This window comes from Taurulus bubalis (assembly GCF_910589615.1).
Source record: "Taurulus bubalis genome assembly, chromosome: 10".
Classification (NCBI taxonomy): Eukaryota; Metazoa; Chordata; class Actinopteri; order Perciformes; family Cottidae; genus Taurulus; species Taurulus bubalis.
Genome location: NC_136598.1, coordinates 5580372 through 5601643, shown reverse-complemented (window position 1 = coordinate 5601643; position 21272 = coordinate 5580372). Strand labels below are relative to the sequence as shown.

The following is a 21272-nucleotide window of genomic DNA, read 5'->3' as shown; positions in this document are numbered from 1 at the left end:
TGTTTGCGTCGCCTCAAACGTGTCAATCGCGTCGCCCGTCGGAAATGTCGCGCCTTCTGCGTCTGTACATTGACTTTGCATGTAATCTGGTCGCGCGATTTTAATACGGATTTCACCAGTGGCGGGCCATGCATTTCCTACCTAGGCCTGCTGTCTGGTATCGTATACATAAATACGTGAATACCCCCCCGCACGAGCGCTAGTTAGCTCGCGAGCACTAGTTAGCTCGCGAGCTAGCACAGACCTGCTTTCCAGTTTCCATCGCACCGGGCCAAGCAGGGTGAGATGCACCGCGGGGCTGGGAAGACAGCAGGTCCAAGTGTTACACAGAGTCCACAGAGAAAGTCTCTGCAGCTGTAGCTGCTTCTTCTTCTACAACTTTAAGTGGCGGATCGCAACCAACTTGACTAGGTGCATACCGCCGGCGCCACCTAATGTACCGGAGTGTGTGTGAAGGCCTGCAGGGTGCTTTGCTGTCTCTGAGGAATCACAGTACAGAACCCCCTTGCTGGCCTTTACCATGTGTTTAACCGGCGGAGAGAGAGAAGAGAAAGAAACATAGAGAGAAACAGAGGGGAGATCTGGTTGGATAAAGAGCGTTAAGGAGCGTGTTGAGGTAGACCAGCTCGCTGGCCAGACCAGACGCAGACAGACAAGGCAGAATGAACAGGCAGTTTTCACCAACTGCTGCATTGCAACTGTTGCATACCTCCACCTAGTGTACCGGAGTGTGAGAACCCATCTATGATGATTTCTTGGGAAGAGTGATGGTGGAAATATCAGATCGACTGATGAAGTAGAGAATGATTGTTTGGGGTGTGTAACGTGAACACAACAATATTTAAGGGCACCTCTCACCAGTTCTGCTATGATGAATTTAGATTAGAATTTTTTTTAGCATCATTCTAAACGTTATACCTTTTGTATGGCTTAATTTATCATCCGGACTAAGACACTTTTTTGTTTATTTTCAAATTCTGCCATGCTAAATATTCACTGCCTTACAGGGTATGCGACATGATATATACGCGATTTTTCGCGTTTGGTGTGAACACCCTTGTTTTACTCACGCGAGTAAACTGCCGTAAGAGCATCCTCTCTCTGACGTACAATAAGCTGACGTACAGTAGGAGGGACGCTTCAGTCTGAATATCTATATAGACCAGTAAAAACACAGTATGCCCACAAGAGGACAGTTGAGGATGGAGAGCTCAGCTCTCTATTGGCCTGATCCTGTCACTGGGTTTGTTTGAGCTGAACTCAGCTCTTGCCTTGAATGGTTCTGTGGATGATGTGAAACAAACGGCTGAGCTCTCAGAGGATAGGAATGGTGTTGGGGACAGCACTGAGGCCTCATCTGTGAAATGCAAGCTCCAGGGTACCACTCGTCTACCTGCTTTCTCAATGGATGGTGACTACGTTATTGGTGGTAGTTTCTCCATACATTACAACATGCACACAGTGAAGCATAACTACACCACCATGCCTGATCCACTAAGATGCTCAGGGAGGTTCGTAAGAAGATGATGTACTCTGTGGTGATGGACATGTTTATATAGATGTTTTAATTTGTAATGCATTAGTATTTAGGCATGAAAAAAATACGGATTATATTCTCAAAATAGTAGTGAATTGTAATAGATTTTTGTATTTGTTAACTGAAAACATTATGAAAACTAAAAACAGGGTTTAAAATAGCTAACCTTTGTTAATCCGTGCATTACAATTATTGTGCATGTTGGATTAGAATCTAATTCTTGTGTGTCTTTTGGTGTTCAGTATTGCATATTTCTGTTGTGAATTATCCTCATAAGTAGGCCATACTTATACAGTTACTCAACTCTGTGTGTGTGTGTGTGTGTGTGTGTGTGTGTGTGTGTGTGTGTCCGTGTACAGCATTACGTCTCGTGAACTGCGCTGCTCACGCGCAATGATTTTTGCCATCGAGGAGATTAACAACAGCACGGAGCTGCTGCCGGGCATCAAACTCGGTTATCAGATCTACGACTCGTGCGCCTCTGTGCCTGTAGCGGTGCATGTGGCATTCCAGCTTAAGTGGCATGGACCCGATGTTTTACACCGGTGACAATTGTTCGCAATCTGGTAAGGTGATGGCCGTTGTTGGTGAGACTGGGTCCACGCCATCCATCAGCATGTCTCGCATCATCGGGCCCTTTCACATTCCTCAAGTAAATATTTTGAATTTCGGATATATATATACAAAAAACTATAGTTTGTTGTATTTTTGAAATTATAAAACAAGAATAAAGACAATTGTTGACAGCCTTTGAAAACCGGTCCACCACCGATATGGGACCACGGGCGTTGGGGCACAGAAAGTGGTCTTAGTAACCCCACGGAAGGTCGATGCGAAGCCTTGTCGCGGGCGCACGTAGTGCAGGCCAGCACATACGAACGTGTATCCTCCTCGAGAGACGACCACCAAAAGATACGGCGGAGCCAGTTTATAGTCCGGCGGATGCCCGGGTGGCCCGAGAGACGGGACTCGTGGGCCCACCGCAGGACTCGAGAACGGGTGGCCTCAGGAACAAACAGGCGGTTCGGGGGGCCTCCTCTGAGGTCAGGCTGGGTGTGCTGGGCCTCACGTACCACCCTCTCTCCCAGGTGACTGCACCCAGCACGCACGAGGCAGGCAGGATGGTGTCGGGAGTAGAACCTCCCTCCTCTGGAGCAAACTGACGGAAGGAGTGCGTCCGGCTTGGTGTTCTTGTGCCCCGGCCGAAAGGTGATGGTGAAGTTGAAGCGTGTGAAGAACAAAGCCCAGCGGGCCTGGCGGGAATTGAGGCGTCTCGCATCCCTCCAGCCATTGCCTGCACTCCTCCAAGGCTAACTTGACCGCCAACAGTTCGCGGTTGCCAACGTCATAATTCCTCTCCGCCGGGGACAATCTGCGGGAGAAGAAGGCACAAGGATGGAGCTTGGAGTCGGAAGCTGACCGCTGGGAAAGTACAGCTCCGACTCCGGTGTTCGAGGCGTCCACCTCGACGACAAACTGGCGGGTCTCGTCTGGGTGGACCAGGATCGGGGCCGAGACGAACCGATCCTTGAGGGCACGAAAAGCCCCGTCGGCTTCTGGGGTCCATAAAAAACGGACCTGGGAAGAGGTGAGTCGTGTCAGTGGTTCTGCCGTTCGGATGTAGTTCCGGATGAACCGATGATAGAAATTGGCGAACCCCAGAAACTGCTGAAGCTTCTTTCTTGAGGTGGGCACCGGCCACTCCGTTACTGCCTTAACCTTCTCGGGGTCCTTTCTCACCTGACCCTCCTCAATAAAGAACCCCAGGAACTGCACAGATGTAACGTGGAACTCACACTTCTCGGCCTTCACGAAGAGCTGATTCTCCAACAGCCGTTGCAAAACCAGGCGAACATGGTTGGTGTGCTCCTGGGGGTTCGGGGAGAAGATGAGAATGTCGTCAATATACAAAAACACAAAACGGTTCAAGAAGTTGCGGAGGACATCGTTCACCAGGGCCTGAAAGACGGCAGGGGCATTATTTAGTCCAAACGGCATCACCAAATATTCAAAGTGTCCCAAGGGTGTGTTAAAGGCCGTCTTCCATTCGTGAATTCCCTCGCGAATTCGGACCAGGTGGTATGCGTCGCGGAGATCCAGTTTGGTGAATATCTTGGCTCCAGCTAAGGATTCGAAAACAGAGGACATCAACGGCAATGGATATTTATTCTTGATTGTGATTTGATTCAAACCTCTGTAGTCGATGCAGGGACGGAGGCTCTTGTCCTTCTTCGAGACGAAGAAGAAACCCGCTCCCACAGGTGATGAAGAGGGCCGCATGATTCCAGCGGCGACCGAGTCCGTGATGTACCTCTCCATAGACTCACGTTCTGGCCGGGAGAGATTATATAACCGGCTCGAGGGAAGTGGAGTGCTTGGGAGCAGGTCAATGGCACAATCGTATGGACGATGAGGGGGAAGTGAAAGAGCCCGCTCCTTGCTGAACGCCTCTCCCAAATCCACATACTCCTGAGGCACTGCGGCGAGGCCAGGACCGGTGTCTGGTTTGCTGGGGAGAATAACCTGATGGGGCAGATCTGAGGCAGAGGGAATGACAGGCAGAACTCCAGCCGGTGATCCTACCTCCAGCCCAATCAATCTGAGGATTATGCTCCTTGAGCCAGGGAAGTCCCAGAACCAAGGGTGTCTGGGGGGACGGAAACGCATAGAACCGGGTATTCTGACTGTGATTGCCAGACACGTGCAGTCCAGTGTGTTATCTCTGCCAGTGAACTGCCATCCAATGCGCTCACTAGCAGAGTGCGCTCTCGCGGCTCCACAGGGATTCCTTGACTCCTAATAAAGTCAGTGTCCAAAAAGTTCTGTTCAGCCCCGGAATCAATGAGGGCTGACAGGTGCACAGGCCCCGATGACAGCCTCAGGGTGGCAGGAAACAATGACCGAGACTCAGAATGGGGAATTCTCCTTGACCCACTCTATGCTCTAACCGCGGTCACCGCAACACTATTAATTAAAACAATAAACAAGACGAAACCCAAAGTGGTACCGCCACATAACCTGACAGGGGAACACCGCTTACATCAAAGCCACTCTAAGCACACCAATCAGTTCACACTTACCTTACATTGATTAACATTCTCCAACCAAAACAGCAACCAGCCTTTAATTTGTCCTGTAACCAATCCCATCGAAATAGACACAAACTACTGCATCTCTGAAACAAACACAGCGCGACAAATGCCCACACAGACCAAAAGCCTGAATGAACCCCGAATTTGTCAAGACCCGGCTAACGCCATAACAAAAACGAGAGGGAGATGCAGTGTTTACGGTAAAACATGGGAAGGTTTATTTTCTACCTAAGCTGGGTGGCAAAACCACAAAACAAATGGGAACGGTTAAATGTAATAAGGCGCTGTTGCCTGGCTGGCCACACACGGATAATGCCCAGCGGCGGGGAGAGAGGGCTGGCCGTCTAAGGGGTGGAGCTTTATCCCTGGAGAGCACCGGGCACAGGTGCTTCCCAGTAGGGCGTTCTCCAACTCCCGTTACCTGTTGGGTGCAGGAGACAGACAGGGGGGCTAGGGAACCGTCACATGTCAGATGTCAGATGCATGCATGTACACTTTTCAGTAAAGATACAATAAAGACGAAAATCTACATTATGGCTCCAACCGCAACAGTTAGTATTGTACTGGGACCGGCCCTGTCCTGGTCAAAACTTAGTGGGAGCGCCTACTCCTTACGCCAGCCGTGTAAGGAGGGCCCGTTTTAGAACCCTGAGGTTTCCCTCTCAGTTTGCTTTCGATTACAATTTATAGAGACAATGACGGATGTTAAAAACCCCATTCGTTCGGCTTTCCCTGTGGCCTACCTGTACTATTGAGCCACGTGATCCACCGAACTGTTTCCTCGAATAGGAAAGGAAGATGAACCGTTTTACACACAGTGCAACCCAAACGATTACTTACATTTGTCTGGATCTGGAAACACGCAGGATCGTGCTGGATTGTGTTCCCTGGTCAATGGCCTCGGCCCGGTGTTACCTTCTTTGTCTCTTAAAATCTGGAAGTTATCTTATTCCATTAAACGGGAGTCCCCATTGAGTAGAGTTCTACACTCTTATTTTAGTATACATTTTATTTCAACAAGAGTTAATATACACACAGTACCATAACTAAGTCATTTTCTTTTCTTGGGGATTTGTTTATTCCCCTCAGTAGCTAAGAGTCAGTATATATTTATGTGTAAAAAGTCACATTTGTAATTCATCAACCGTTTCTTTTTTGTCTTGGAGTCAATCCCCGCAAACTGAGTGGTTCCATCTCAGGGACAGAGCCCAAGAGGAACTGTATATGACAGTATATATAGGCAAGTGTGTGGGAAGATCCCTATCGAGACATAGTGGGAGTGACTTAGTAGCAGGTGCGTGTGATTACAACATGCTTTGACCTCGGTCACAAGATCAAAAGTGTTTGTAGTTACTGTTTCAGAACAACTTCAAAGAGGCTGGACACGTGTCAGACAGATTTATATATCCTTGAAACATTTAGTGGGAGTAAATTGCGCCTTGTACGCAGATTTGACAGGTGAGACCTGCCTGGGTCATGGGGTCATGTTTAACTGAACAGGTGTCAGACAGATTTCGTGTACTTGAGATATTGTGAGTAATCACTGTCTGGGGTTCAACATGCCCTGAACCTGGTCACATCTACATTAATACAGATAAAAAAAAAACGCAAAAGTTCAGCTGCAAGGCACAGGATCTATTATGACCATATTTAGACTGGTGTCATGTGATATATAAATGTCATATAAAAAAACAGGAGTGTACTACAGTGTATTAAGCGTGATGGAAGACAATTTCACTCAAAACAATTAGCATAATGCAACGTGATAAAGGACTATTTGACTCAAAACATTTTACTTATAATGCATAATGAGAAAATGAAAAATACTTAGAATATTAAAAAAAAAAAAAAAAAAATTGTTTAAAAAGTACTTTTAAAACAAAATTACATACAAATTTATTAAACATAGAATGTAAAACACTTAAACTGTAAATATTTAGATAAGGAAAATGAAGAATGAATGTACACATCATGAGCTTTAAACTGTTGAGGATTGGGTTATGAAAAATACAAGTTCTTTCTCTGTACTTCTCTTTTCTGTCATCACGGACTGAAAATATAAAAGAAAGTGAATAAAATAATTACAAAATTATAATATACATGTCTCTTTTATAAACTCAGTGCTTCTTTATTCATAGTTCTGTGTTGTGTGAGAAAACCAGGTTTAAATAGCGTGCCTAGTGCTAAGTAGTGGCGGGCCATGCGTTTTAGACTTAGGCCTTCAATGTCCCGGGAGTTACTGTCACAGACCGACCCACTCAATACACAGCGCGCTGCTCAATACACGCGTTCATACAGTCCACCATGTGTGGATAGCAGACACCCACTCCGCCACCACGAGCATGGAGGGAGGTCACAGGGGGCGTGGGGACCAACCGGCAGAGCCACTCAGCCACTTTGAAGAGAAAAAAAAAGGAGACACTCCAGTTGAGCAAGGCGCGTTTACGGAGCGCCATTCTGGGCTAGGGGAGAGCTCACACGGGGCGCGTGGACCGACCACTTCAACCACCAGCGCACACCCCCGCCGAGCAACGCGCAATTACACAGCGCCTCTCAGTCGGACGCACAACCTCGCCTCTGACTGAGCCACCTGACCAGCCCAACCCCGTCAACCCACCAGGGGTGCCGGGGTTCAGCATCAACAAGAACCACATTTAGTTATAACATGACAAAACAATCCATGATAAAAACAGCACCATAGACACATCAACACAACGCCACCGCAGATGCAAAAACACAAAAAGTATGCAACTCTGCCTCCTTCCGCCTCTCCTTGTTAACAAAAAGTTCAGCAAGGCGGTTGTACAGTTTATCAGTGCACTTCAGTTCCAGCAACAGGTGGCCATGGACGACAGCCGAGCATCCCTGCCGCTGTCACGCCGGAGCACTAATGAAAGAACCCAAATGCACGACCCGAGGCAGAGAGTAAAGTTCACAAGAATTCCTTTATTGATAAAGGTAATATTGCAACAGGATAGAGTCTCTGGAGAAGGACCGCCGAAGGTTCTCCCGATGTAACTGGGGAGGGACTGAGGCCGGTCGGCAAGGCTCTGACCCGCTGTGGTGAGAGCAGCTGTCTCACTCAGGGGAGAGTAGAATCGCCAACGTAAACAGTCCAGGGTCATTCACAGGAAGGCAGTCAAACTCGGCAGAGGTACAGGCAGGGATCGGGCTTACTCGGAAACGAAGGGACGTCGGAATCAGACCAGGATATCAGGCAGGAAAAACGCTGGTAAGTTGACTCACAGGTGAAGAAAAACGAACTGGCAACGAGACAAGTGAAGCACCGAGTATATATATACACACTGGGAGGGGAGTTAACGAGACACAGGTGAAACACATCAGGGCAGGGAGAGGTAATCACACATGAGGAAGTAAAGACAGCAGACATGACACAGGAGGATGATTTCAAAGTAAAACAGGAAGTGACAAGACAACAAAATAAAAGCACTACCGTCTAGTGACGGTTGTGACAGTACCCCTCCCCTTACGGCCGGCACCTGACGGCCCAGGGCCATCAGGATGGGACTGGTTGAATTCGTGGATGAGGGAAGGGTCAAGGATGTGCGCGGCGGGCACCCAGGAACGTTCCTCAGGTCCATAACCTTCCCAGTCCACCAGGTATTGAAACCTGCGGCCACGTCGGCGAGAGGACAGGAGCTTGCGGACGGTATAAACAGGACCCCCATCCACAAGTCGGGGGGGAGGCGGGGGCTGGGCAGTGGGCACCAACGAGCTCTCCTTAGCGGGTTTGATCTGGCTGACGTGGAAAGCTGGGTGCACTCTCATGGTCCTGGGGAGTTTCAGACGCACAGTGACAGGATTAATGATTTTAGAGATGGGAAAAGGACCAACGAACCTGGGTGCCAGTTTTCTGCTCTCCATATGTAGGGGAAGGTTGCGGGTGGACAGCCAGACACGTTGGCCGTTCTGGTACTCTGGAGCAGGAGTGCGGCGGCGATCAGCGGCCTTCTTGTAACGCTCCGAACTGATGAGAAGGGAGCGCCTGGCCCGACTCCAGGTGCGTTTGCACCGCTGAATAAGGGCTAAAGCAGAGGGGACAGCAACCTCCTTTTCCAAGGACGGGAAGGCGGGGGGCTGGTACCCGAACACCACATGAAACGGGGATAAACCAGAAGATGAGCAGGGTAAAGAATTGTGTGCATACTCCACCCACACTAGCTGCTGACTCCAGGCGGCGGGGTTCTGGGTGACCAGACAGTGTAGTGTGGTCTCCATCTCCTGGTTGAGGCGTTCAGTCTGTCCATTGGACTGCGGATGGAAGCCGGAGGACAGGGAGACGGAGGCACCGATGAGGGAGCAGAAGGCCTTCCAGAATAGAGCAGTGAACTGGGGACCTCGATCAGAAACCACATCAACAGGGAAACCATGAATGCGGAAAACATTAGACAGGAGTGCCTCAGCAGTCTCCTTAGCAGACGTAGCTGTTGGGACATAAATAAGGTCTGTCGGACCCCGGGGTGACATGCCAATCGTGAAGCGTGGGCCCACTGGATGACTTGAAAGCGGAGGTGAGGTGGAACAAACAACCGATTGGGAGGGACGCCGTCCGGCGGTTGACAGGTCTGAAGAGCCTGGATGACCTGTTCCTCCACCCTCCACTTGAAAGCCCCAACCACACAGGCTGCAGGCAGGATAGGTTCAGGCACGGCAACAGGACCCTCTGAGGACGGAACTCGGGACAGAGCATCAGGCTTGCCATTCTTCGACCCTGGTCTATAGGAGAGAGCAAAGTCAAAACGGGTAAAGAACAGGGCCCACCTTGCCTGCCGGGAATTCAGCCTCTTTGCGGTCCGAAGATACTCCAGATTCTTGTGGTCGGTCCAGACAAGAAAAGGTAGCTCCGCCCCCTCCAGCCAGTGACGCCATTCCTCCAGAGCCACCTTGATGGCCAACAACTCCCGGTTCCCGATGTCGTAATTTTGTTCCAACGCAGAAAGTTTCCTCGATAGGAAAGCGCAGGGGTGCAGCTTATCGTCGGTAGAGGACCGTTGGGACAGAACGGCCCCAACACCGACATCCGAGGCGTCCACCTCAACTATGAACTGGAGCGTAGGATCAGGAACAGAGAGAATGGGAGCGGTGGTGAAGGACACTTTAAGGCGTTGGAAGGCCCCTTCAGCCTTATCACACCACCTGAAGGGGAACTTAGGAGAGGTGAGGTTATGCAGGGGTGAAGCGACAGCACTGAAGTTACGGATGAACTTGCGGTAGAAATTGGCGAACCCTAAAAACCGCTGCACCTCCTTGCGGGAGTTAGGGGTAGGCCAACTTCTGACGGCACTGACCTTGTCGGGGTCCCTCTGAATGTTGTCCTCCGAAATGATGAAGCCCAGGAAGGAAACCGAAGGCTGGTGAAACTCACATTTCTCTGCTTTGACAAACAGCTGATTCTCCAGGAGGCGCTGAAGTACCTGACGGACATGCTGAATGTGGGAGGACTCATCAGGAGAAAAGATGAGGATATCGTCCAGATACACAAAAACAAAACTGTTCAGCATGTCACGTAACACATCGTTGACGAGAGCCTGAAACACAGGAGGGGCATTGGTTAATCCAAACGGCATTACTAAGTACTCGTAATGTCCACTGGGGGTGTTGAAGGCAGTCTTCCACTCATCTCCCTCCCTGATCCTCACGAGATGATATGCGTTGCGGAGATCCAGCTTGGAGAAAACCTTGGCACCATGAATCAGCTCGAAGGCAGAGGACATGAGAGGAAGAGGGTACCTATTGCGGACCGTGATGTCGTTGAGACCCCTGTAGTCGATGCAAGGGCGGAGGGATTTATCTTTCTTTTCTACAAAGAAAAATCCAGCGCCAGCAGGAGAGGAGGACGGGCGGATGAGACCGGCAGCCAGGGATTCCTCCACATAGCTCCTCATGGCAGCAGTTTCTGGAACAGACAGTGAAAATAGTCTCCCCCGAGGAGGATGGGTGCCGGGACGGAGCTCAATCGCACAGTCATATTGTCTATGAGGAGGAAGTGCAGAGGCACGGGCTTTGTTAAAAACTTGCTTTAGGTCGTGATAACAAAGAGGTACTTTGTCCAGTGCGGGGAAGGTGTCCAGAGAGCCGGATAGCTGGGAGGTGCAGACCGGAGCGAGGCAGAGATCAGGAGGTCCTGGAGCCGAAATGGTGCCACCCTGGCCCCACAGGAACGTGCACATCGGGGACCCCAGGCGAGGATTCTCCCAGTACTCCAGTCCACATGCAGCTTCAGCCATGGGAGACCTAGGAGCAGGGGATGCGAGGGTGAGTAAAACAGGTGAAAAGATAGTGTTTCAGTGTGCTTGTCCGGGAACAGGAGGGTGACCGGTTGGGACCGGTGAGTGACCCTGCAAATGAGGCGGCCATCCAAGGCATGGGCCTCCAGGGGGCGTTGAAGACGGAAGGCCCGAAGGCCGAGTCTCTTGGCGAGAGCATAGTCCATGAGATCCGCATCGGAACCGGAGTCCACCAGAACCGGTTGCTGGAGCGAGAGAGAGGAAGAGCGAAGAAGAACCAGGGGTTGTAGGCGAGCGGGATTGGACAGGGTCAGGGTGCGGCTCACCAGTGCCCTCTCCTTCACTGGTGAGCCCTGACTTTTACTGGGCAGGAGGAGATGATATGTCCCCGCTGACCACAGTAGAGGCAGAGACCCTCCGTCATGCGCCGCCGGCGTTCTTCCGGGGTGAGTTTGGTGCGACCAATCTGCATGGGTTCCTCTCCCTCCGTGGCTCGGGCATCGACATGGTGAGTAACAGCTCTGGGGAACTCTACAGGTGGTGCGGAAACGCGAACATCTGAGTCTTCAGGATTCCACTGCGCCATCTGGTCGGAGATCCTGATGGCAGAGGCAATGGCTCCATCCAGCGACTGCTGCTCCTCCCGTAGGGCGATCTCCCTGCCGATGGACCGATTGAGTCCGCTCTGGAAGGCGGTAAGTAGAGCCAGGTCATTCCAGCCGGAGTCCACAGCTAGGGAGCGGAACTCGCTGGCAAATTCCCTTACTGACTTCTTCCCCTGCCGGAGCTTAAGCAATCGTTGGCCCGCCTGTTGTCCCTGGATGGGATGGTCATAAATCCTCCTTAATTCTGTGGCAAACAGTTCAAAAGAGAGGACCGGCGGAGCTTGCTGCTCATATAGGGCATTAAAGTAACTTAAAGGAGGACCATCCAACAGGTTAGCTATGTAAGCTATCTTGGCTGACTCATCACGGAACCGGGAAGGCTGGGCCAGAAACACCAGACGTACCTGGGTAATGAAATTTCGGCAAGTGTCTGGGTTACCGCTGTACTTGGTGGGTGAGGGGATGTGAGGCTCGGAGGTGGATCCACCCGGCAGCGCCGGGGAAGCAGCAACAGGCGGGGGAGCTGGCGGAGAAGCGCCGCGACTTAGCTCAGCGAGCTGTGTCGAAATCTGGGCCACGTTGTCGATGAGAGATTTCAACATGTGTTCGTGGCTACCCAAACGCTGAGCCTGGCCGGAGATCTCCTCCTTCATGCGGTCGAGGTCGGCTGGGTTCATGATAGGCCAGTTCGTTCTGTCACGCTGGAGCACTAATGAAAGAACCCAAATGCACGACCCGAGGCAGAGAGTAAAGTTCACAAGAATTCCTTTATTGATAAAGGTAATATTGCAACAGGATAGAGTCTCTGGAGAAGGACCGCCGAAGGTTCTCCCGATGTAACTGGGGAGGGACTGAGGCCGGTCGGCAAGGCTCTGACCCGCTGTGGTGAGAGCAGCTGTCTCCCTCAGGGGAGAGTAGAATCGCCAACGTAAACAGTCCAGGGTCATTCACAGGAAGGCAGTCAAACTCGGCAGAGGTACAGGCAGGGATCGGGCTTACTCGGAAACGAAGGGACGTCTGAATCAGAACAGGATATCAGGCAGGATATCAGGCAGGATATCAGGCAGGAAAAAACGCTGGTAAGTTGACTCACAGGTGAAGAAAAACGAACTGGCAACGAGACAAGTGACGCACCGAGTATATATACACACTGGGAGGGGAGTTAACGAGACACAGGTGAAACACATCAGGGCAGGGAGCGGTAATCACACATGAGGAAGTAAAGACAGCAGACATGACACAGGAGGATGATTTCAAAGTAAAACAGGAAGTGACAAGACAACAAAATAAAAGCACTACCGTCTAGTGACGGTTGTGACAGCCGCGTCCTCGGAACACGCCTCAAGAGCAGAAAATATCCACTCGACAGCGGCAGTTGACGTCGACAGCCATTGTCTCTATAAATTGTAATCACCGTAAACATGCGTTGTCACCAAATCCCCCACCAAGTCCGCTTCTCCTCCTTCAGCCACCGAGCGCCAATACAAGCAAAACACTAAATATGTCACAACTTCTCTGGCTTTAGCCCGAACCATTCCAGCTCCCACTGAGCTCCGCCCTGTTGACATGCTGACCAATCACAGCGCATGTTAATGATCACGCTGGGCCACTGACCAATCACACGTCCACACCATTTCGCAGGCGCTGCATGTCAAAGAATAGACCCAGCTTGTCAAACTAAAGATCAAGGGGGTATTCTTCGTACGTGGTTCAACAAAGTCGATCAAATGTCTTATTATCCAGCTTAAATTAGCGAGATGATTGACATCAGATTCGATGATCTTCAAACGCAACAATGGCAAATAAACTCTGAGAAAGAGCGTCTCTTCTCTCCGTGGAGGAGGCCGGAGAAGAGAAGGCCAGAGATCCAACAGTTTAACCAAACAAACAACTCATTAGGGTGTACATTTGTTAGACTGAAATATTAGATAAAACTCACCAAAAAAAGGTGTATGGGTATTACTTAATTAAGAAGACATTAATGTTTACAATGCTAACTTTCCAAGAAGAGAAAAGAGACATGGGCACTTAGTGTATATTATAATTGTACACAAAGCTCACAAAAAAGACTTGTACAAGAGTTAATCAAAGACCACAGGGTAAGAGCATCCCCTCTCTGACGTACAGTAAGCTGACGTACAGTAGGAGGGAAGATTCAGTCAGAATATCTATATAGACCAGTAAAAACACAGTATGCCCACAAGAGGACAGTTGAGGATGGAGATCTCAGCTCTCTTTATTGGCCTGATCCTGTTGCAGGGTTTGTGTGAGCTGAACTCAGCTCTTGCCTTGAATGGTTCTGTGGATGATGTGAAACAAAGGGCTGAGCTCTCAGAGGATAGGAATGGTGTTGGGGTCAGCCCTGAGGCCTCATCTGTGAAATGTAAGCTCCAGGGTATTACTCGTCTACCTGCTTTCTCAATGGATGGTGACTACGTTATTGGTGGCAGTTTCTCCCTACATTACAACATGCACACAGGGAAGCATAACTACACCACCATGCCTGATCCACTAAGATGCTCAGGGAGGTTAGTAAGAGGAAGATGTACTCTGTGGTGATGGAAATGTTTAGATTTTTTATTTTAATGTATTTTGTATTAAATTTCTTTTAGATTTGTTTGTCTTTGTAAACTGAAAAAATTATGAAGACCAAAAATGTAATCCAAGCATTACGATTAGTGTTGGATTAGTATCTAATTCTGTGTTCTGGTTCAGTTCCCCATATTGGGTTTTTCTGTTAAAATTATGAATTATCCTCATATGTAGGACATATTCATACAGTTACTCAACTCTGTGTGTGTTTGTGTCCGTGTACAGCATTACGTCTCGTGAACTGCGCTTCTCACGCGCAATGATTTTTGCCATCGAGGAGATCAACAACAGCACGGAGCTGCTGCCGGGCATCAAACTCGGTTATCAGATCTACGACTCGTGCGCCTCTGTGCCTGTAGCGGTGCATGTGGCATTCCAGCTGTCAAGTGGCCTGGACCCGGTGTTTTACACTGCCGACAATTGTTCACAATCTGGTAAGGTTATGGCTATTGTTGGTGAGTCTGGGTCCACGCCATCCATCAGCATATCTCGCATCATCGGGCCCTTTAACATTCCTCAAGTAAATATTTTGAATTTCTGCAAACGATGTGTTTAACAGACCAGTGCTATTTTGTGTCTGTCCTGTTAAATAATTACACTGTTGTGTTCTTTTAGGTTAGTCACTTTGCCACTTGTGCATGCCTGTCCGATAAGCAGCAGTACCCGAGTTTCTTCAGAACAATCCCGAGTGACCAGTTCCAGGCTGACGCGCTGGCGAAGCTGGTAAAACACTTTGGTTGGACTTGGATAGGTGCTATCCGATCAGATTCGGATTACGGAAATAATGGCATGGCGTCTTTCCTGGACGCAGCACACAAAGAGGGGATCTGTGTGGAATATTCTGAATCTTTCAATAAGTACCGCCCACGGAGCAGGATCCAGAGAGTAGCCGACATTATCCGCAGGTTTTTACATTCTAATCGTATGTACACCAATCCACAACAATGTTCTGTAAAGTATAAGATAGGAGAGTATTTTCTCCCCTTAGAGGCAAATTGGAAATGAATCTTTTTTTTTCTGTCATGTGTCTTTATCTCATATTTGTTAATGATCTTTGTTGTGGAAAATACTCAGTGACACCAAAATAAAACTATCTTCATACATATATACAAATATTTTGTAATATATTTTGGTCTCATACGATGCACTATTTTTTATCTCCAGGTCGACAGCTATGGTTATTGTGGCGTTTACAGCCCCTGGAGACTTGAGGAGTCTGCTGGAAGAGCTGTTGCTCAAGCCCTCTCCTCCTCGCCAGTGGATAGGCAGTGAGGCCTGGGTAACTGACCCATCCATGCTGATATTCAGTTTATGTACGGGAGCACTCGGATTTGGCATTGAGCGATCTGTCATCCCAGGTCTGAGAGACTTCCTGCTGGATCTCTCTCCCTCTAAAGTGGCTGCCTCTCCAGTGCTTACTGAGTTCTGGGAGGATGCATTCAACTGCAGGCTGGGAAAAAGTGAGAAAGATTGGCTGATCTTTAACATAACTGACACTCACAGTTGTGTCTTGTCTGTGTTGTGTTATTTTATTCTATCTGACTGCTTTAACAACCCAATCCCTGAGTGATTTAAAGGGAAATCTATTGTTATTGAACAAAGACATGAAGTGAAAATAAGGTCTCTGTGAATAATCTAAATTGCAATGAGGATCTTTCAGGTCAAGTTGAGGCATGCTGCTGTCTTGGAGAAGATTACAACAAAAAGTCCTGAACACAAGCACACACTATATAGACAGTCTTTAGGCCACCAAGCTAAATAAATAATATATTGTACTCATTACTGTGTATCAGTTACAGTATGTAAACATGTTAGCCGTGATGTTGGTCTAAATATACTGTTATATAGACGTGGATTTAGAGATAATGTATTCGTCTGAAAGACATTCAAGTTCAAGCCAGTATCCAATTCAAGGGAAAGACACTTTTTTTCCTAACAACATTTCTATATCAGCTGTAGAAAAGGTAAAAAAAAAAGTAAAATGTCAACATAGGGCAATATGCAAAGTGAACCTTGGCATATTGGACCAATGAAAAACAGATAAAGACATGTCGGGAAAAACGTGTTTTAAAATAATATATAAGTGAATTAGAATTATATATATATATATATATATATATATATATATATATATATATATATATATAATGTATATAAAGATGGTTCTAAGAAAGATTTTGCAGGTTAAATAAAACTGAAAAACATTATACATTATATAATTGTCAAGGCTAAAAAACACCTTCCTGTGTCTTTGTGTGTTTTTAGCAGCAGTCACAGACAAGAATGCGTGTGATGGAAGTGAAGACATAGAGACGATCCAGAGCCCGTACACTGACACATCTCAGCTCCGGATCACTAACATGGTGTACAAGGCTGTTTATGCAATAGCACATGCCATTCATAATTCAGTGTGTCAGGAAACATATTCTATAACCCAGTGTGATAAACTCACCAGCATAGAGTCCAAACAGGTCAGTCAAAACAAATATGTCAAAACCCAAATGTACTTTTTTTTATTATACTGTACTTTTTTTCTAAATGTAATAATTATTGTATTATACATCGTTTCATTTCTCCCCCTCTCCGTCTTCCATTACTTCATCCTCACAGGTTCTCACTCAATTGAAGAAAGTTAAGTTTTCCCAAAATGGTTATGATGTGTCATTTGATGCCAATGGAGATCCTGTGGCCACATATGAGCTGGTCAACTGGCAAAAAAGTGAGAGTGGCAGCATTGAGTTGGTGGCAGTAGGGAACTACGACGCATCACTGCCGGTGGGCCAGGAATTCCATATCAACAGGAACCTCACCTGGGTGGAGGATGGCACACAAGTAGGGAGCCCAAAATTCATATTTTAAAACATTCCAATTTCACATTTGGTGACATGTGTTTTTGGTCCGTTCCTCCAGTCCATATTGGCTGTGAAGAGATCTGATCTCAAGTTACAGCAATTTCCATCTGAAATCCCACTTAATAGTTTCAACAAAAATGTGTCACACCATATAATAACTACACACTATTTAGCATTAGTTAAGTATGTGTAAACATTTAATTAATCATTTATAAAGCATTAACACTAATTCGTATGCAATGCATAAACACAGTTATAAATGTTTTATTCTTGATTATTAGGCTTGACTATTATGTGTTTCATGATTGGGTTTTCTTACTTTTTAAATGATGGATTCCCCATATATAAATTAAGTAATATATATTACAAACCAATTATTAAGGACTTATAGATGATTCATAAGATCATTTATAAAGTGTTAGTAAATAATAATACAAATACTTAAATGTAATTTATTCATGGTGATTTAGATATCCACTAATGGTTAGGGACTATGTTAAACCTGATAAGCCCCAGCGCCCCCAATATTCAAGATATTTGGAATGTCATATACACAGATAACATACAGTTACCATGTGGCATGCCAATTTCCCCAGCCTTCTTGGGAAATACAGTCACTGCTGGGCCTTTTTAATGTTCTGCAGTGCGTTGTCAGCCCAGGTGAGGTCCTCGCTGATGTGCGTTTGTGCAGGGATGACTGTATTGAATGCTGAGGTGAAGTCTATGAAGAGTAGTCTTTCATAGGTGTCCTTGCCCTCTAAGTGCGGGAGGGTTGTGTGGATGACGTAGTTGACTGCATCATCAGTGGACCGGTTCTGCCGATACGCAAACTGCAGCGGGTCTACGGTGTCTTGGCTGGTCTCTCAAAACACTTCATCACTATTGGGGTGAGTAATCATTCAGGCAGGTCACAGTGTTTTTCTTTGGGAGGGGCACGATGGTGGTGGACTTGAAGCAGGTGGGCACACAAGCTTGTGCTAGTGACAGGTTGTAAATGTCAGCAAGCATATCAGCCAGCTCTGATAAGCAGACCCTGAGGGCACACCCAGAGATGTTGTCTGGGCCAGCTGCCTTCCGTGCGTTTATTCTCCTCAGAACCCTACGCACCTCTGTTGTTGTCACAGTGAGTGGTGAGGCCTGTGTGCGTTTCATCGTCAAGAGCCCTCCCTGTGGGTTGGTGTTGAGGGCCTCGAAGCGGGCATAGAACTCATTCAGCTCATCTGGCAGTGAGGTTTGGCTACCCTGCCGGTAGCCTATGATGTGTTGCAGGCCCTGCCACATGCGTTGGGAATCTGCCGTGGAGTAGAATCCCTCTAGCTTCAGTCTATATTGTCTCTTGGCTCCTCTGATACATCTGCTCAGGTCGTATCTGGCCTTCTTGTAGTCCTCAGCGATGCCTGAGGCAAATGCAGTGGAGCGGGCTCGTAGCATGGTCCGAACTTCACAGTTAATCCAGGGTTTTTGATTGGGGTAAGTCCTGCAGTGCTTTGTGGGCACGATGTTCTCCACACATGTGCTGATGTAGGCCGTTACACTGGACACATATTCCTCTAAATCCACAGTAGAGTCATCCCTCAGAGCAGCAGTTTTAAACATGCCCCAGTCTGGACTCCCAAAGCAGTCCTGAAGCACCAGTTCAGTTTCTTCATTCCACACTCAAACGCTCTGTTCGCGCCGCCTCAAACACGTCTATCTCGTCGTGCCGCCCCCCACATGCCATGAAAAAGTGCCCGGTTCGCCCGTGCCCAAAACCGCCCCTGCGTGCTGGGCATATTCTTAGACGTGATGCACCAGCATGCTGGCACTAGACATATGATTGGTCAGTGGCCCAGCGTGACCATTAACATGCGCTGTGATTGGTCAGTGGGCCAGCTTGACTTTAGTCAGCAGAAAGCTACCTAGCTGATAGCAGAACTCAGTAGGAGCAAGAAGAATGTGAACAACATGCATTGTCCGTTAATGACGCTGCATCCCGTCATGAGAGTATTTATGTAAACTATATCAGACGGCACAAAAGGCCCAGGTCGAAAATGCACGGCCCGCCACTGGCTTTGAGGCACTGCTGGTCTTTCAATGTCAAGTATAAATGCTTTGTAAGGCGTAGATAGTCCTCACTTTAGATGAGGTCACACAAAATACTTACGACTAATAACTACCTGAATTAATCATGAATTGCAGTATTAAAACACGTTTATGAACACATGTTAACATTAGTGCATATCTAAATCACCATGAATAAATTACATTTAAAAACAATGTTTTATCATTTACTAACACTTTATAAATGACATCGTTAATTATCTATAATCTTAATTATTGGTTTGTAATATATATTATTTAATTTACATATGGGGAATCCATCAATTTTAAAGTATGAAAACCCAATCATGAAACGCATAATGGTCAAGCTTTTTAATCAAGAATAAAACATGTATAACTGTGTTTATGAATTGCATATTAATGAGTGTTAATGTTGGAACAATGCTTTATAAATAATGAGTTAAGTGTTTACTCATATTTAACTAATGCTAAATAGCCTGTAGTTAAAATGTTCCTTTGCTGAGTTGTGGTGCAGGAATAGTAACAAAAAACAGAACTTTGAACAAAAAGACTTTCACTTTGGAAGATAACTGCTTGCTTTGTCCAGACTGCAGAGGCCTCATTTTGGCAAATTGTTTATACAACTGTGGATTGTTTCATCCAGCAGCTAGATTTACAAAACACACATACTCAAATTGACATGCAAGTTATGTTTTCAGACAGACTTGAAAATAACTTGAACCTATTCAGAGCTTTGAAGCACATCTGAATATGTGTGGCTTTGTTTGTATTTATGTGCCAGGTGCCTGTGTCAGTGTGCACTGACAGCTGTCCTGCAGGAACTCGTAAGGTGCTGCAGAAAGGAAAACCCATCTGCTGTTATGATTGTATACCGTGTCCTGAGGGGGAGATTAGTAACGCTACAGGTATTGTTTCTCCAAATGCATATCTACAACACGACATCAAATATTGAGCATGACTGCTAAAAGCCCTCTTTTGTTGCATTTTTTCAGATTCCCCTGATTGTTTCCCTTGCCCCAAGGAATTTTGGCCTAATGCAAAGAGACACACTTGTCTCCCCAAGCCTGTAGAGTTTCTTTCCTTCAATGAGGCCCTAGGAATCATTCTGGCTGCATTCTCAGTTGGTGGTGCCTGCCTTGCCATCATAACAGCGGCTGTGTTCCACCGTCACAGGACATCCCCGATCGTCAGAGCCAACAACTCTGAGCTGAGCTTTCTGCTGCTCTTCTCTCTGACTCTCTGTTTCTTATGCTCATTGACTTTCATTGGAGCACCCTCTGAGTGGTCCTGCATGCTGCGCCACACAGCGTTTGGGATCACCTTTGTCCTCTGTATCTCTTGTGTTCTTGGAAAAACAATAGTTGTGTTAATGGCATTCAAAGCCACTCTCCCAGGTCCTAATGTTATGAAATGGTTTGGTCCTCCACAGCAAAGGATGACTGTAGTGTCTTTCACTTTCATTCAAGTTATAATATGTACTCTTTGGTTGGTTCTTAGTCCTCCTTTTCCAATGAAAAACCTCACCACATACAAGGAGAGAATCATCCTGGAGTGTGCATTAGGCTCAGCTATTGGGTTCTGGGCTGTGCTCGGGTACATCGGCCTGCTGGCTGTCTTTTGCTTTGTGTTGGCGGTCCTCGCCCGGAAACTACCTGATAATTTTAATGAAGCCAAGCTTATCACCTTCAGCATGCTGATATTCTGTGCAGTCTGGGTCACCTTCATCCCAGCATATGTCAGTTCTCCTGGGAAATTTACTGTGGCTGTGGAGATATTTGCCATTCTTGCCTCCAGTTTTGGACTCATATTGTGTATATTTGCTCCAAAGTGTTTCATCATATTGTTTAAGCCAGAGAAAAACACCAAGAAAAATGTAATGAACAAAAGTCAATCTTAAAACCAAAAGTTTGGAGAAAACAAAGACGCCACTTGAGGGGACTTTTATTACAAATACTTAAGTCACAGAGGACAAAGAGGGAGAACTTGTTTCACATGTGTGCTCTTGGCTAAAAATAAACCAATGATTAGTTGGTAGTTTGACATATATGCTCACTGGCATAATGTAAATAGCAGCATTGCCCATATTACATTACATTTAGCTGACGCTTTCAACCAAAGCGACTTCAATTTTTGCTCTATACATCGTAGACACAGCAACGGGGAGCAATTCGGGGTTAAGTGTACGCAACAACTAGGACTAGCGGAGCCAGGGCTTCCTCTGATTGAAAGACGAGCATGCTAACCACTGAGCCACAGTCACCCCATATTAAATCTCTGTTTCAATT

The 21272-nt window shown here is 47.1% G+C and overlaps 1 protein-coding gene across 1 annotated transcript; it reads left to right on the top strand.

Moving 5' to 3' along the window:
- Positions 1–1362: 1362 nt before the first annotated feature.
- LOC306742205 (extracellular calcium-sensing receptor-like) lies at positions 1363–20884 on the top strand (the record flags this gene model as incomplete). The annotated part of the gene is made up of 8 exons (XM_079224545.1): positions 1363–1511; positions 14300–14594; positions 14690–14979; positions 15239–15534; positions 16340–16545; positions 16685–16906; positions 19769–19892; positions 19980–20884. The coding sequence occupies exons 1-8, from the start codon at positions 1405–1407 to the stop codon at positions 20882–20884; spliced, it is 2445 nt and encodes an 814-aa protein (XP_079080671.1). The 5' UTR covers positions 1363–1404.
- Positions 20885–21272: the final 388 nt, after the last annotated feature.